Raw genomic sequence first — 15,599 nt, 5'->3', positions numbered from 1 at the left:
ACCCTGTTTACAAACGAGGACACTCAGGCTCAGAGGGATGAAGTAAATTGCCTAAAGTCACAACAAGTTTCTTAATTCCTCTGAGCAAGTTCCCAAACACCATCAAGTGTCCAGTACTTTGGCAACCAAAAGGTGTCGTTAACTCCAAACCCCGACTGCAGTCAGCGCCCACTTCTGTTGCGGACGCAACTCCAAACCACATTTCCCTGATGCACTTGGCTCTTCCGGGGCCGCTGCTTAGTGCGTGGTTGGGCTCCTCTCTGACATAAGGATTCCAAATACCTACTGGGGAGGAGTAAACATAACTCCGAGTGTGACACAAATCGCGGGGTACGTGACGTGAGTTTCCCCGATGCACGTGTCAGGAGGCCTCAGTGCTGTAGCCCACCTCATTGAGAAAAGGAAGCCAACTGCAGCCTTTTCTGCCAACAGCCTCGCAGCAAGCCAGCACTGATGTCTGCTTTATCGTAACGTTTGTACCAGAGAGAGAATTGAAAGATTAAATTGTTTACACGTGTTACATAAACTGATGTAAAACATGGGTCTGCACATGCCCACAGAGGACCTATTGTTCAGCCAGAGTAACCCAAGCTGCACGAGGTCACACGTGCAGGAAGAGGATTCTTACACACAGCACAGAGATATATGGTGACTCACAGAAGGAACCCATGAGAGCTCGGGTGCCGATGACAATCAAAACTGCTTTATAGGATTGCGGGGTCTAAGTAATCACGCATTAAGTGTCCACCAGGTGTCCAGGACAGGTTCCAAGATCCCAGAAGGCCGGGAAAGCCACTTTGAAAAATGGTTCACCTGCTTCCTCCCATCCCTGTCTCTCCCTGTCCTCTCTCCCAGGCTTTCTGCAAAGCTGGAGTACACAGGAACATGCTTCAGGGACATTCAGCTCCCTAGTTGGGATCTGACACCCAGAAGGGAAGCGTGACACACAGATGAGGGACACTCCACCCGCTAAAGGGGAAAGCTCTAAATTCAAAGAAACAATCTATGCCATGTCCTCCATTTCTGCAATTCTAGGGGATACACCCAATTCAGCTCTATCCAGCTGTGGTGTCCCGGGGTAGCCACCGTGTGCTTCTCTAAGCCTCGGATTCCTCACTTATATAACAGAGATCGGGCTCGCTGCAAGGACTAAATAAGACAATTGCAGGTAAAATACCTCGCACAGTGCCTCACACATACAAGGGCCGAATAGCCCACAGTGGTAGGTTTTGAAAACGGAGAGCAGGTCGTGGATGGGGTTCTGGCCCTTTTCAGTTAAACCACATTCCCCCATCCTCCCACCAATTGTCAGATGTCATCCTTTTCCTACCTTCTCTCTTTTCCACAAAAATTTTCCTGGTATTCATTATACCAATATGCAAAGGATGAATAAAAACCAAGTTAAGGTGTAATGATTCTCTTCAATAAACATGAATTAGTTGTTTATTGGCAGGCCAAGAGACAAAGATACAAAAAAATAGTCCTGACCCCAAGGAATTGCCAGTTGAGTAGTGGAGCAGATAGGAAAATGAACAGATAATGACAATTCCGCAAGATAGTAGCCATAAGTGGGGTAGGCGTGGGGTAGGCACGGGGTACAACAGGACACAGAGGAGGCACTAGAAATGCCCACACGAGCCAGTTAAGCCCCTGATGCACAGCTTGAGTCGCCGGCCACCCACTCATCCCCAGAACTGCCTGGAGGAACATACCTTACTTCCATTCTTCCAGACACCACTGTGCAAGCAGCAAGCCCTGCTCCACCCTTACACCAAGGAGGAACAGCTGACCTGGACAGGTGGCAAATGCCATCTCAGTTTTGTCAAGTCATTTTTTATCACATTTGTCAACCCCTTCGCAGCTCCTAGAAGCCCACGAGATGTGATTTCTGGAAACATCCGGATGCCCCTCGTCAAGGAGTGGGCACGTACGATGCACCACTGGCTGACGTGAGAGCCCCATGAGCTCTGCTCAGGAGATGAGTACTGAGCAGGGTGGCGGAGGCAGCCCTGAGTAGCAGTGCATATTTAGAGTTCCAAACTGGGGTTCCCCCAACTTCACGTCCTTCCCCTTGTTCACAAGAAATGCCACAGAGAAAGATACCAGTGCCTCTCTCACCTGTCATACACAACTCCACTAATTGGAGGCAGCCAGTGGATAGTGAGGGACAGGGGGGTCTGCCCGATGACCATGGGTGGGATGGGAATGGGGGTGGGCTTTCGGCTTTGAGTCCATTGCTGATATACAAGGTCCAAATAGCAGTGCATTCGGGCCACTTGGTTAGGGGTGAAGCTGTCAGTGCAGTCGTCATCTGCAGAGACAAAAAAGGGAACAAGAGAGATGGAGGTTTTAACCTGTAATGTCCACCAAGGTAGGGATAGATTTTGCCAGGAAATAGCTAGGCTGGAAGTGGGAAAGAGAAGGCAGAGAAGAGCACTGGCTTATCTCTAAAGTTGGGCTTGATGTTTACCTTGATGTTGGCCAGAGTGAGACTCATGCCCTGGGGTTCAGGGCTGCTCTGAGCTGACATTGTTTATTCAGGAAACCACAAGATGGCAGTGTTTCAGCATATGGCCTTTTAATTTGTGAACATGTGTGGAGTTGCAGACACCTGCTTTATGCCCAATGACTTTGGCCCAGGTTAGTGAGTATTCATGGAGATGCTCAAGAGGAGAGAAAGCCAAAAAGTCAAGCAGGCAGCAGGACTGGGAATGGTGATCCTCAACTTCCTTTTAGAGCTGGTAAAATTTCCTATTAGGTGCATTTTTCATAGGGTTAGAAAAGGAGTTATCTTAGCTTCCAGGCCTTCTTCCATGAAGGCCCACCAGTGAAGCACTCCCCTCTGCTTCTTAGATGTTTCCTCTGTCCATTTCAAAGGCGGTGCCTAAATAGCTCTGCCCTCCGCACCCCATTGCCTGGTCTCTCTGCCCTGGCAAGGGCCACTGTGTGCTTGTTGGGAGAGGCAAGGATGCTGGTCCTTATGAATTTGATGTACCTGAATCATGCACCAAGATGAGACTTAGATAGGAATATATTGATGGGTCACCGACAGGACCAGCTCAGCACTTTTTCTTCCTTGCAAAGGCATGGTCAGCATCTGTCAGTTATCTTTTCTTCCTTTCTTTTTTTTTTTTTTTTTGGATAGTTATCTAGAACTTATCACCAAGAAGCCCCTGGATGTTATAGAAAAATTACTTCCTTCCTTCACCACTGGAATAAGTCATCAAATCACATCAGTCCTTGATTTTAGGGATAAATTTAAGTCCATTATCAGGAGATGATGAGTAGTATTACTTTCTGACAGAAACAAGGGAGGTGTGTGAAAGGACAAAGAAGAAGCATAATCCAAGACAACAAAACCGGGACCAAGAAAGTACCATTTTTTAAATGAAACAGCACCATTTTCTGTAGGCAAGCTAAGAATCCACCCTTGTCTAGTGCTGGAAGAAGAGAGAATCTGATACTTTAAAAAAAATGACATAACAGAAAAAGGAACTCTGAGCTTAAAATTAACCAGGGCCATCTCCTTGACCAACTTCAAAAATAGTACAAAGAGCCACTTTGAACCAGAAACCTCTTTCTCCATCACCTTTGGACTCTCCTTCAGAGTAAATCCCTACGAATATGGGAAAGAAGCAAAATAACCAAGTTCTAGAGGTGAAAGGGCTCTCAAGAGAGCTTTTGGCTTTCTCCCTCTTTTTAATTGAGATACAAATATGCTTATTTTTTAATTTTTAGTGGAGGAGAATCTAGTCAATGAGACCCCTTAATATTTCAATATTTCTTTAAGTTCTTCAAAGACATGAAAAAAAAAAAAGAATATGCCATGACAAATACACTTCAACTCTCTGGCATGCATGACTGCTTGATAATCCTCTCTTAATTCCCATACCTCCACCCTCCCGGCCCCAAAAGGCTCCCATGTAATCTTAATAAAAACAAAGACATCAGGACTGTTGTGATACCTGTATAACTCATGTAGTTGCTGAATGGAGCCCCTGGGAAGTGGGTGAAGCCACAGGTGTCATTGATAGGCTCTGGGTCCTGGCACAGCTTACTCTTGGGAGTGGGGGCAGTGTCGGCACAGAGGTCTCCTGTATCCATAGATGGCACCGTCTCCCTGCAGGGGTCGTCACAGGATTCTCTTTCACTGACCCCTTTGAAGACATGGTAGAGTCCCAGGACATGCCCCACCTCATGGATCATGATGTTGGTGTGGCCAGGCATGCCATAATAGGCTGGGTTGAGGACAACACCACCTGTAATGGAAGGTTTGCAAAACATCTCTAAGCATGTAATGAATAGCCACCCTCTGTCTTCTGATAAACATTGAATGTTCAATTCCAGCCTCTAAGGGGATGCTTTATAACTTCTAGTGGCATTCAGTCCTTGGTCTTCCCTCTGGCCACAGATACCTTCTGAACCAATCAATAAACATGTCTTTAACCTCTGTCTTGGGTGAGCGCTGTATTAAATGCCAGGGATAACAATACAGACAAGGTGACATTATAGAGGGCCAGGATTCTCAGCCCTGGCTGTGCATTAAAATCACCTGTTGAAAAATACAGATGTCCAAATGCCAGCCCCAGTGAAATGAATCCAAATAGTTGAGGATAGGGTACATGCCTCAGTATTTTTTAAAACTTCCCAGGTTGAGAGCCATTGGTCTAAGTGAAAGCACATGCGATTCTCTGAGGACTTGAACAGCTATCTGACCTTCTAGAAGCTCAGTTTTGTTGTCTGTAAAGTGGAGATGAGAGCACTCCTTTTTTAAAGCATTTGGCATATTGAAGGAGTTTAGTAAATGACCGTTGTACATGCTGCTTCTGATTTTATGACCCCTAATCTCAAGGAGCTAACAACCATTGAGACAAAGGACAAGTCCAACTGAACTACCATGAAATTCCAAATGTCATGGGCACTACAGGAATTTGCTCCACTCTCATTCCTCCCAAATCTCCCTGAGAACACCAAGGGAGGTGTTTCAGAGAAGAGTTCCATCCATTGCATCCAATCTGGGCTTAGATGAAAGACCTAGTGGTATCACTGTATATTACAAAAGAAAAGGCTAAGGATCTCTGAGTGTCCCAACTTCTATCTGTCTAGCTCCCAATCCCTGCTTCTCTCCTCTCGCCATGGAAGACTTTCCTTCTTCACCCCTAAACACTGTCAGGATCAGACCCATCTTCATCTCCAGTACCTGGAACAGGGAATGTCAACAGCTCTGGACCAACCCTCTGGTGTCCAGAGTCACCCTAGCTATATTTCCAGGCTGATCCTGCCCCTGTGTCCCAGATCCAATCCCAGTTCCCCAGACTTGCTTCATTCCTCCTACCTAAGTCCTCCCTGTATCAATAGTCTGCTGAGTATAGTGGGCCCCCGAGAAGAACAGCCCTGCCTTTCTTTTGCCAGATTATATTCAATATGTCCCATTCCTGAACTCTATACAATACCCTATAGACAACTACATACATGGTTTTATGGGCAGGATACAGTCACCAGGGTATCTGGTGCCACACCCATTGGTTTCTGTAATGGGCAGCTCAATCTGCCTTTTTAGGGACTACCTTATTGCAAAGGGCAGTTTCTAAATCCAAGTTCTAGTTTCTTCTAGTCTACCCAGACATGCTGACATTAACCAAGCCGTGCTTAGACTTGTCCTGAGATATACCGTCTACTTTCACATCTAAAAGAAAGCTAGACTTCATCTTCCTTGTTTATCATTTCTAGTACTTCCAGTAAACATTCAACATTATTTTTTCCTTTTATAAAAATATATCCTGTATAATTTTATACATTTGTGCATCATTATTATGTCAACCTATATGTAAAAATTAGTTGGAAAACAGATCTATTTAAAAAACATCCAGGGTGGCCAGTATTTGAATAAACCTGGTACAATGAATTTCCATCTTTCAAGATGCCTTCCGCTTCATGTTTACATATCCAGTTTCAGTAATAATTATCATCAAAGTTATACACCATTATGCTCTCAGTTCTCCAACAGCAATATCGACCTTCACATCAATGAGGACTCTAACAGAACACGTTTTTGTTCTCTCCAAATTGTTTATACCAATTTGCCAGAATCAAACTTTGAAAGGCTACAACTTGCCTATAAGTTTTGAGTATCTACGTTGAGTAGTTTTTCCCAAATTGTGTCCATAAACTCCGGTCCTGGGTGATACTTTGCAAAAAAAAAAAGTAGTATCAGTGGTTAAATATGCTTGAAGAAAGAAAGGTAGCATGCCATACGTCCTCTGGAAGATTCACATTGTACCTGAGAACTGTTTTGTTAAAGGTTCTGAAAAGTCCTGCAGCAATTTTGTTTAATCCTTTGTGCCCCAAATTTATTTGAACACAGAACCTGCTTGGGGTAGAACACCTTTTGACATCTGGAATACTGAATTACTCAGAGTGCAATGCATGAAATACTACCAAATACCAAAAAGCTTCCCAATCAATAGTTATTTTCTATCCATATTCTTGCCCCTGAGCAAATGTCAAATACCTCTTCATCCTATGGTTAAGTCCAAGACAAGTTCTCTTGGGATCTCCTCTAGCAGCAGAGAAAGGAACTAGAGCTGAACAGAAATAAGGTTCCAGGAAGAAGGGCTAGCAAAAGTAGCATGTGTCAAAGACATAGGCTTGGAGTGTGGCCTTGGGGCACTCAAAGTGGATATGAGAGTGGTCATGATAATAGTAGGTTTCTTATCAACCTCTAGAAGTCTCTGCCTCAAGTCCAAATGAGATTTTTCCAAATCTAAAAATATTCACAGTCTCCTTTCAATAAACCTGGTTATTTATAAGAGGAGGAAAAAGCATAAACATGCAAATCCTCAGCCCTGCCAGCAAATTTCCTCCATACCAAGGACAACTGGCCAGAGTTCTCAACCACAGCACCCTTAACACACATCCTCAAAGCAGGAGAATATAGATTTAACCATACGGCACTTAAATTTTAACAAAAAGCATAAGCCTTTGAACACATTTACTGACAGTTATATTTTTGATTCCAGAGAGATGATACTTCTAGCCCCAAATCATCTGTATGGAACACCCAGTAATGAGCTTAGTTACTATATAATTAGAACAGTGCATACTCTCATTCAGGAGTAAGTGCTGTGTACACCAACCTAGGTTAAGGAAGAAGGCCAAGACCCTAGACCTCTTACAGTAATTCTGTCCAGTAGACCCCAAGGTTATAGACTAGAACTTAAGGACTTTGAAATGTGGTCCCGACCCTGACTAGCTGTGTGACACTGGCCCTGCTCTTTAACCTTTCCCAAGGTCTCTTCTGCAAAGTGAGGGGGCTACACAGGCTTATGGCTAAGAGTCCTTCCTATTCTCTTCCTGTGCCTCTGAGAGCTAGCATGCAGGACTGAGTGAGACAATCATAAAAACCATGTGGAGAAATTTGTGTTATGGACCGTCACCACCTCGGCTTGGTGAGCTGCGTTCCCAGACTCCCATCTCTCAGTAGCCTGAGGAGAAGGGGAAAAGCTGGGAACGAGCAGCCGCAGACATCTACTCTCTATCTGGTCAAGTGATCCACTCACTGCCTGTTCATCCTCACACCCTTCCCGCAAGTGTGTACTCTCCTTCCTCTCTCCTGAGCATGGGCGTCCCACACTGTTCTCAATCCCTCTTTATTCCAGCTAAAACAGACTGGTTAAGTTATTAGGGGAGTGGGTTTTAATCACTCAGAGACACACACACTGATACACCCACATGGGGAAGAAAGACATTAACTTATTTCATGGTTTACTTTATAAAAGTTCTTTCACATTTTGATGAAAATTACACACACACACCCCACACGCTCATGCCAAAGTCTGAGTGAGGCATAAGACTCAAAATCTAAAGAGGAATGTTGGTCAAAAAATAAAAAGAGGAAGGTGAAAACTTTTCATTAAGAAGGAAAAAGAAGAGGGTATGGAGAAAAGAGAACCATCCTACACTGTTGGTGGGAATATAAATTGGTACAGCCACTATGGAGAACAGTATGGAGGTTCCTTAAGAAGCTAACAATAGAGCTACCATATGATCCTGCAATCTCTCTCCTGGGCATGTATCCAGAAAAAGATAAAAACTCTAATTCGAAAAGATATATGCACTCCAATGTTCATAGTAGCACTCTTTACAATAGCCAAAAAATGGAAGCAACCTAAATGTCCACCAACAGATGAATGGATAAAGATGTGGTACATATGCACAATGGAATATTACTCAGCCATAAAAAGAATGACATAATACCATCTACAGCAACATGGATGAACCTAGAGATTATCATACTAAGTGAAGTAAGTCAGACAGAGAAAGACAAGTATCATATGATATCACTTATATGTGGAATTTTAAAAAATTATACAAATGAACTTATTTACAAAACAGAAATAGACTCACAGATATAGAAAACAGACTTATGGTTACCAAAGGGTACAGGTGGGGGAGGGATAAATTAGGAGTATGGGCTTAACGTATACACACTACTATATATAAAATAGGTAAACAATAGGGACCTACTGTATAGCACAGGGGACTATATTCAGTATCTTGTAATAACCTATAATGGAAAAGAATCTGAAAAAGCATATACATATATATATATATCACTTTGCTGTACACCTGAAACTAACACAATATTGTAAATCATATTTCAATTTAAAAAGAAGAAGGAAGAAGACATGATATATAATAAGTAAAAACCAAGTCCCAAGAGTAGCAACTCCTTCCTGTCCTCTCTGTCACTTGGGTTCAACCTACCCTCACAGGGGAATGAGCAATTCTTTTCCAGGAGGAACTTAATAGAAATCAAGAAAAGGTAGTACAAAATGCTACCTACCAGGACTATTCTTAATATTCAAGCAAACCAGCATCATCTTCTGAAGTGGGTACTTATGCCCCACACTTTCCTCCATTTTCGTTACCAACAACATGGGTCACACTCCGAGAGGTTACAAGTGGGTCCTTACACCGTTGCACAGAAGGCTCTCTCACACTAAGTGGCCTTTGGAGTGACCAGGGCTCCTTCTTTGGCTGTGGACTCTCACTGGAAATGTATTGGTATTTATTTAGGGGGACATTCTTTAAAAGTGCTAAGGCTATTTCCCGATCTGTTCAATGGAAATAACAAGAGTTCCTACCTCAAAGGGTTGTTATAAAAATTGAAGTATTGACAGTGATGCAGATAAATAAGCATTTAGCTTATTTTCCAGAACAACGTAATTCAAAATGTGTATTAGACTATTTGTCAATATTATTATAATTACCTAATGCAGCCTGGTCACACACACTCATTTGCTCCCACCCCTCACTGGCTCCCACCTCACCATCTTCATTCACCAAGAAAATGAAAGCTAGGGTCTGATCACAAACTGGGCAGACCTCACAGAGTGATACCAGACATCATCAGGCAAGGTAGACAAATACCCTCACATAAGGAGCTCTGATTTGCCTCTAAGCTGCTCACACTTTGTTTCCATGTTATTCTGATCTTAAGACCCAGGGACACCCAGAAGACAGAAATGAATTGGATAGAGTTGCAAATAGACAAGTGCCCATTCTCTTCACAGACAGCATACTGCAGTAGCCTGAAATTAGTGACTGTGGGAGGAAAGGAAATCTTAAGGGATTGGAACAGTAGGCTTAATTCTTCATAGACCTTGCTGGTAGGTTCAAGACCCCTTTTTATGTAGTGTCAATGACCTTTTCCTTCCTACTTCTCTAGTTTTAGAGACTATAATTATCATTCCCTACACTCAAAACCACTGCCCATTTTTGTCTTTTCTCATCTGGAAGGATAAAATTAAAACATAATTGAGGGATAAATGTGGTGATAGGATGGGAGGGACGGGATTCCCTTTCCTACAATAGAATTCCTTCCTTTGTGTTCTCTGCTCTCACCTGCCATTTTGAAACAGGAAGTAGAAAGACAGGTCAATATATGTTTCAACCATACCTTGGCCCTTCAGTCTTCACTCTGAGACACTATTAGACTCTCTCTACTCTCATTCACCTCCCCAACGCCTCTCCTACAAGGCTTCCTAGGGACTGACCACCAGACCAAGAGCACCTACTCAGGGGAAATTTTGAAGTAATAGTGTGAATTGAGGGGCAACATTTTGGAAATACTAACATTTCACCCAAGTGGTTCCTTGCCTCCCTCCCCCTTACCCTACTGCCAGACTCTTTTGCATACATTCATTACCTGCATTCATTCACTACCTTACATTACAGAGTGAAAAGCAAGGAAAGAAGTCCTTTTCTGGATGTGAGATTTCCAAAACCTATACCATTCCCCGAGAGGACTCCATGGTTTAGCCAGCATGATGGATAAATGGAGGAAAGTAATCCTTGTCTGACATACCAACACTAACACCACATTTTAGCCTAGAAAAGATTCTCCTAAGCTGGAGGAAAAGAGATAAAAAGGAAATAATGGTAATGTATAGACGGTGGTGGGTCCAGATAAAATGGACTGTAATCCATTCCTTTGAGACCCCAGTAAAGGGATAAAGATTCAAAATAGGTGCATGTGATCTGACAAGAGGGGGGTTTTTCCTCATTCCAGTGATGGATTCCTGAGTAAGGAGACCAGTTCTAAAGAATAATGCTGACCAGTGAGGCTAAGAGGGCAGGGTGACAGAGAGCCTTCCAGAGAATCCCTGAAGGTGAAGGACCCTGTGATAGGAACAAGGGTCATCTTAGGTTACCAGCATCACCTGATAACTAAGGACAAAATGGGTCCTTCCATCTATGGCCTTGGCATTTATAAGTCAGCTCTGCAGTTAGATACAGACCCAGGCAAAAGAAACTCAACTGACTAAGAATAAATCTGTACTACCCAGCAACAGCGGGGCTCAAAATAAGTATAAAGTTCATTATAGAAGAATAAATAAAAATTACATTTCTTGCATACCTGAATGTTGTACTGGAACGTCAACTCACTACATGCCAGTACCACTTACTTGTACATAGAACATAATATGAATGGGGCTTTCTGGATTTAGCAACTGGTGGCCATGTGTGGCGCAGCTGTTGCTTAATGGACTGGCGGGGAGCACAAATGCCTTCTTAGGAGACCTTTCAGCCTTGATTATAAGAGACGAACTAAAACACTAAGACAGGGTTGTTGTGTGGTCCAGAGGATGGTGCAGGGGAAGAAAAGAGAGAAGTTGCTGATTAAAAGATTAAATCTCAGTAGCAGACAGCCAAGCTCCCAAAGTGATGCTGTATCCAAGTTCCAACTGGCTTTTCCCAGCTTAAGCACAAGACCGCCAGAGTAGCACGTGGCGAAGAGAATGATTCCCAAAGTCACTTCTATTAAAAACAAAACAAAACAAAACAAAAAGGAAACTCAGGCAGCTTGAGGAAAGGACATGCGTTGAAATGGCTTTAAAAGAGTTCTGTAAAACTTTTAGGGCTGAATGTTATATGCCCATAAAACAAGGAGGTTCAGAGCTGGTCTGCAGGTGTCTCCATAATTACTTCCAGTTACTGGCTGAGACACACTACCCCAATCACACTCTGCAAGGAAGCAACAAAGCTATCAAAATGTGTGGGGGTCCAAGGAAGGAGCACTTTGGAGCAGGGCAAGGGAAGAAAGTGGCAGAGGTGGGCTGACAGACAAAGGGAAAGAAAGAAATGGAAAAGGTTAAAAAAAAATCACAAGTACTTAGAAAATGAAGCAAATTTTTAACAGAACCAGCCCAGGAACCATTCATCTCCAAATCTTATATTGGCTTCTAAGTTTTACAGCCTGTGGTCTCATTAGAAAGAAGTCCTAGTTCTGGACAAGACTGAACAAAGAGAAGAATGTGTAGAGGGTAAAGATTTTGCAAAGTCTGATATCATGTTTTATCTCCTTTTAACCTCTTTCAGCCACTCCTACCCACAACTGGCAAGCACTCCAGGCTTGGTTTTTTTGGGTTTTTTTTTTAGCATCTTTACTGGAGTATAATTGCTTTACAATGGTGTGTTAGTTTCTGCTGTATAACAAAGTGAACCAGCTATACGTATACATATATCCCCATATCTCCTCCCTCTTGTGTCTCCCTCCCACCCTCCCTATCCCACCCCTCTAGGTGGTCACAAAACATGGAGCCGATCTCCCTGTGCTATGCGGCTGCTTCCCACTAGCTCTCTATTTTACGTTTGGTCGTGTATATACGTCCATGCCACTCTCTCACTTTCTCCCAGCTTACACTTCCCTCTGCCCGTGTCTTCAAGTCCATTCACTGCATCTGCGTCTTTATTCCTGTCCTGCCCCTAGGTTCTTCAGAACCTTTTTTTTTTTTTTTTTTTTTAGATTCCATATATATGTGTTAGCATATGGTATTTGTTTTTCTCTTTCTGACTTACTTCACTCTGTATGACAGACTCCAGGTACATCCACCTCACTACAAATAACTCAATTTCGTTTCTTTTTATGGCTGAGTAAAATTCCATTGTATATATGTACCACATCTTCTTTATCCATTCATCTGTCAGTGGACACTTAGGTTGCTTCCATGTTCTAGCTATTGTAAATAGAGCTGCAATGAACACTGTGGAACATGACTGTTTTTGAATTATGGTTTTCTCAGGGTATATGCCCAGTAGTGGGATTGCTGGGTCATATGGCAGTTCTACATTTAGCTTTTTAAGGAAACTCCATACTGTTCTCCATAGTGGCTGTATCAATTTACATTCCCACCAACAGTGCAAGAGGGTTCCCTTTTCTCCACACCCTCTCCAGCATTTATAGTTTGTAGATTTTTGGATGATGGTCATTCTGACTGGTGTCAGGTGATACCTCATTGTAGTTTTGATCTGCATTTCTCTAATGATTAGTGATGTTGAACATCCTTTCATGTGTTTGCTGACAATCTGTATATCTTCTGTGGACAAATGTCTATTTAGGTCTTCTGCCCATTCTTGGATTGCGTTGTTTGATTTTTTGATATTGAGCTGCATGAGCTGCTTCTATATTTTGGAGATTAATCCTTGGTCAATTCTTTCATTTGCAAATATTTTATCCCATTCTGAGGGTTGTCTTTTCATCTTGTTTATGGTTTCCTTTGCTGTGCAATAGCTTTTAAGTTTCAGTAGGTCCCATTTGTTTATTTTTGTTTTTATTTCCATTTCTCTAGGAGGTGGGCCTAAAAGGATCTTGCTGTGATTTATGTCATAGAGTGTTCTGCATATATTGTCCTCTAAGAGTTTTCTAGTCTCTGGCCTTATATTTAGGTCTTTAACCCAATTTGAGTTTGTTTTTGTGTATGGTGTAAGGGAGCGGTCTAATTTCATTCTTTTACATGTAGCTGTCCAGTTTTCCCAGCACCACTTATTGAAGAGGTGTCTTTTCTCCATTGTATATCCCTCCCTCCTTTATCAAAGATAAGGTGACCATATGTGCTTGGGTTTATCTCTGGGCTTTCTATCCTGTTCCATTGATCTATATTTGTTTTTGTGCCAGTACCATACTGTCTTGATTACTGTAGCTTTGTAGTATAGTCTGAAGTCAGAGATCCTGATTCCTCCAGCTCTCTTTTCCTTTCTCAAGATAGCTTTGGCTATTTGGGGTCTTATGTGTTTCCATACAAATTGTGAAATTTTTTGTTCTTGTTCTATGAAAAATGCCATTGGTAGATTGACAGGGATTGCACTGAATCTGTAGATTGCTTTCGATATTATAGTCATTTTCACAATGTTGATTCTCCTAATCCAAGAACATGGTATATCTATCCGTTTGTATCATCTTTACTTTCTTGCATCAGTGTCTTATAGTTTTCTGCATACAGGTATTTTGTCTCCTTAGTTATGTTTATTCCTAGGTATTTTATTCTTTTTGTTGCAACGGTAAATGGGAGGGTTTCCTTAATTTCTCTTTCAGATTTTTCATCATTAGTGTATAGGAATGCAAGAGATTTCTGTGCATTATTTTGTATCCTGCTACTTTCCCCAATTCATTGATTCGCTCTAGTACTTTTCTGGTAGCATCTTTAGGATTCTCTATGTATAGTATTGTGTCATCTGCAAACAGTGACAGTTGTATTTCTTCTTTTCCGATTTGGATTCCTATTATTTCTTTTTCTTCTCTGATTGCCGTGGCTAAAGCTTCCAATACTGTGTTGAATAATAGTGGTGAGAGAGGGCAACCTTGCCTTGTTCCTAATCTTAGTGGAAATGGTTTGTTTTTCACCATTGAGAATGATGTTGGCTGTGGGTTTGTCATAAATGGCCTTTATTATGTTGAGGTAAGTTCCCTCTATGACTACTTTCTGGAGGCATTTTATCATAAATGGGTGTTGAATTTTGTCAAAAGCTTTTTCTGCATCTATTGAGGTGATCATATGGTTTTCTCCTTCAATTTGTTAATATGGTGTATCACATTGTTTGATTTGCATATATTGAAGAGTCCTTGCATTCCTGGGATAAACCAAATTTGATCATGGTGTATGATCCTTTTAATGTGTTGCTGGATTCTGTTTGCTAGTATTTTGTTGAGGATTTTCGCGTCTATGTTCATCAGTGATATTGGCCTGTAGTTTTCTTTCTTTGTGACAGCTTTGTCTGGTTTTGGTATCAGGTTGATGGCGGCCTTGTAGAATGAGTTTGCAAGTGTTCCTCCCTCTGCTATATTTTGGAAGAGTGTGAGAAGGATAGGTGTTAGCTCTTCTCTAAATGTTTGATAGAATTCACCTGTGAAGCCATCTGGTCCTGGGCTTTTGTTTGTTGGAAGATTTTTAATCACTGTCTCAATTTAAGTGCTTGTGATTGGTCTGTTTATATTTTCTATTTCTTCCTGCTTCAGTCTCGGAAGGTTGTGCTTTTCTAAGAATTTGCCTATTTCTTCCAGGTTGTCCATTTTATTGACATATAATTGCTTGTAGTAATCCCTCATGATTCTTTGTATTTCTGCAGGGTCAGCTGTTACTTCTCCTTTTTCTTTTCTAATTCTATTGATTTGAGTCTTCTCCCTTTTTTTTTTTTTGATGAGTCTGGCTAATGGTTTATCAATTTTGTTTATCTTCTCAAAGAGTCAGCTTTTAGTTTTATTAATCTTTGCTATCATTTCCTTCATTTCTTTTTCATTTATTTCTGATCTGATCTTTATGATTTCTTTTCTTCTGCAAAATTTGTGGTTCTTTTTGTTCTTCTTTTTCTAATTGCTTTAGGTGTAAGGTTAGGTTGTTTATCTGATATTTTTCTTGTTTCTTGAGGTAGGATTGTATTGCTCTAAACTCCCCTGTTAGAAATGCTTTTGCTGCATCGCATAGATTTTGGGTTGTCGTTTTTTCACTGTCATTTGTTTCTAGATTTTTTTTTATTTCCTCTTTGATTTCTTCAGTGATCTCTTTGCTATTTAGTAGTGTGTTGTTTAGCCTCCATGTATTTGTATTTTTTTTTACAGATTTTTTCTGTAATTGATATCTAGTCTCATAGATTGTGGTAGAAAAAGATACTTGATACGATTTCAATTTTCTTAAATTTACCAAGGCTTGATTTGTGACCCAAGATATGATCTATCCTGGAGAATGTTCCATGAGCACTTGAGAAGAAAGTGTATTCTGTTGTTTTTGGATGGAATGTCCTATAAATATCAATTAAGTACA

The 15,599-nt window shown here is 41.6% G+C and overlaps 1 protein-coding gene across 1 annotated transcript in view; it reads right to left on the bottom strand.

Annotated features, from left to right (window-relative positions):
* Positions 1 to 15,599, bottom strand: part of PAPPA2 (pappalysin 2) — a gene marked incomplete at both ends in the record, with an annotated part of 293,108 nt that overhangs the window by 164,987 nt on the left and 112,522 nt on the right. The window contains 2 exons of the mRNA XM_081225317.1: positions 2,119 to 2,311; positions 3,966 to 4,259. Of these exons, the coding sequence (XP_081081443.1) occupies positions 2,119 to 2,311; positions 3,966 to 4,259 (487 nt within the window). The remainder of the gene's footprint in view (positions 1 to 2,118; positions 2,312 to 3,965; positions 4,260 to 15,599) is intronic.

The sequence above is a fragment of the Mesoplodon bidens genome, assembly GCF_964165515.1.
Source record: "Mesoplodon bidens genome assembly, chromosome: 2".
Taxonomy (NCBI): domain Eukaryota; kingdom Metazoa; phylum Chordata; class Mammalia; order Artiodactyla; family Ziphiidae; genus Mesoplodon; species Mesoplodon bidens.
Note: the sequence above shows the minus strand (reverse complement) of the source record. Positions and strands in the feature narration are given on the sequence as shown.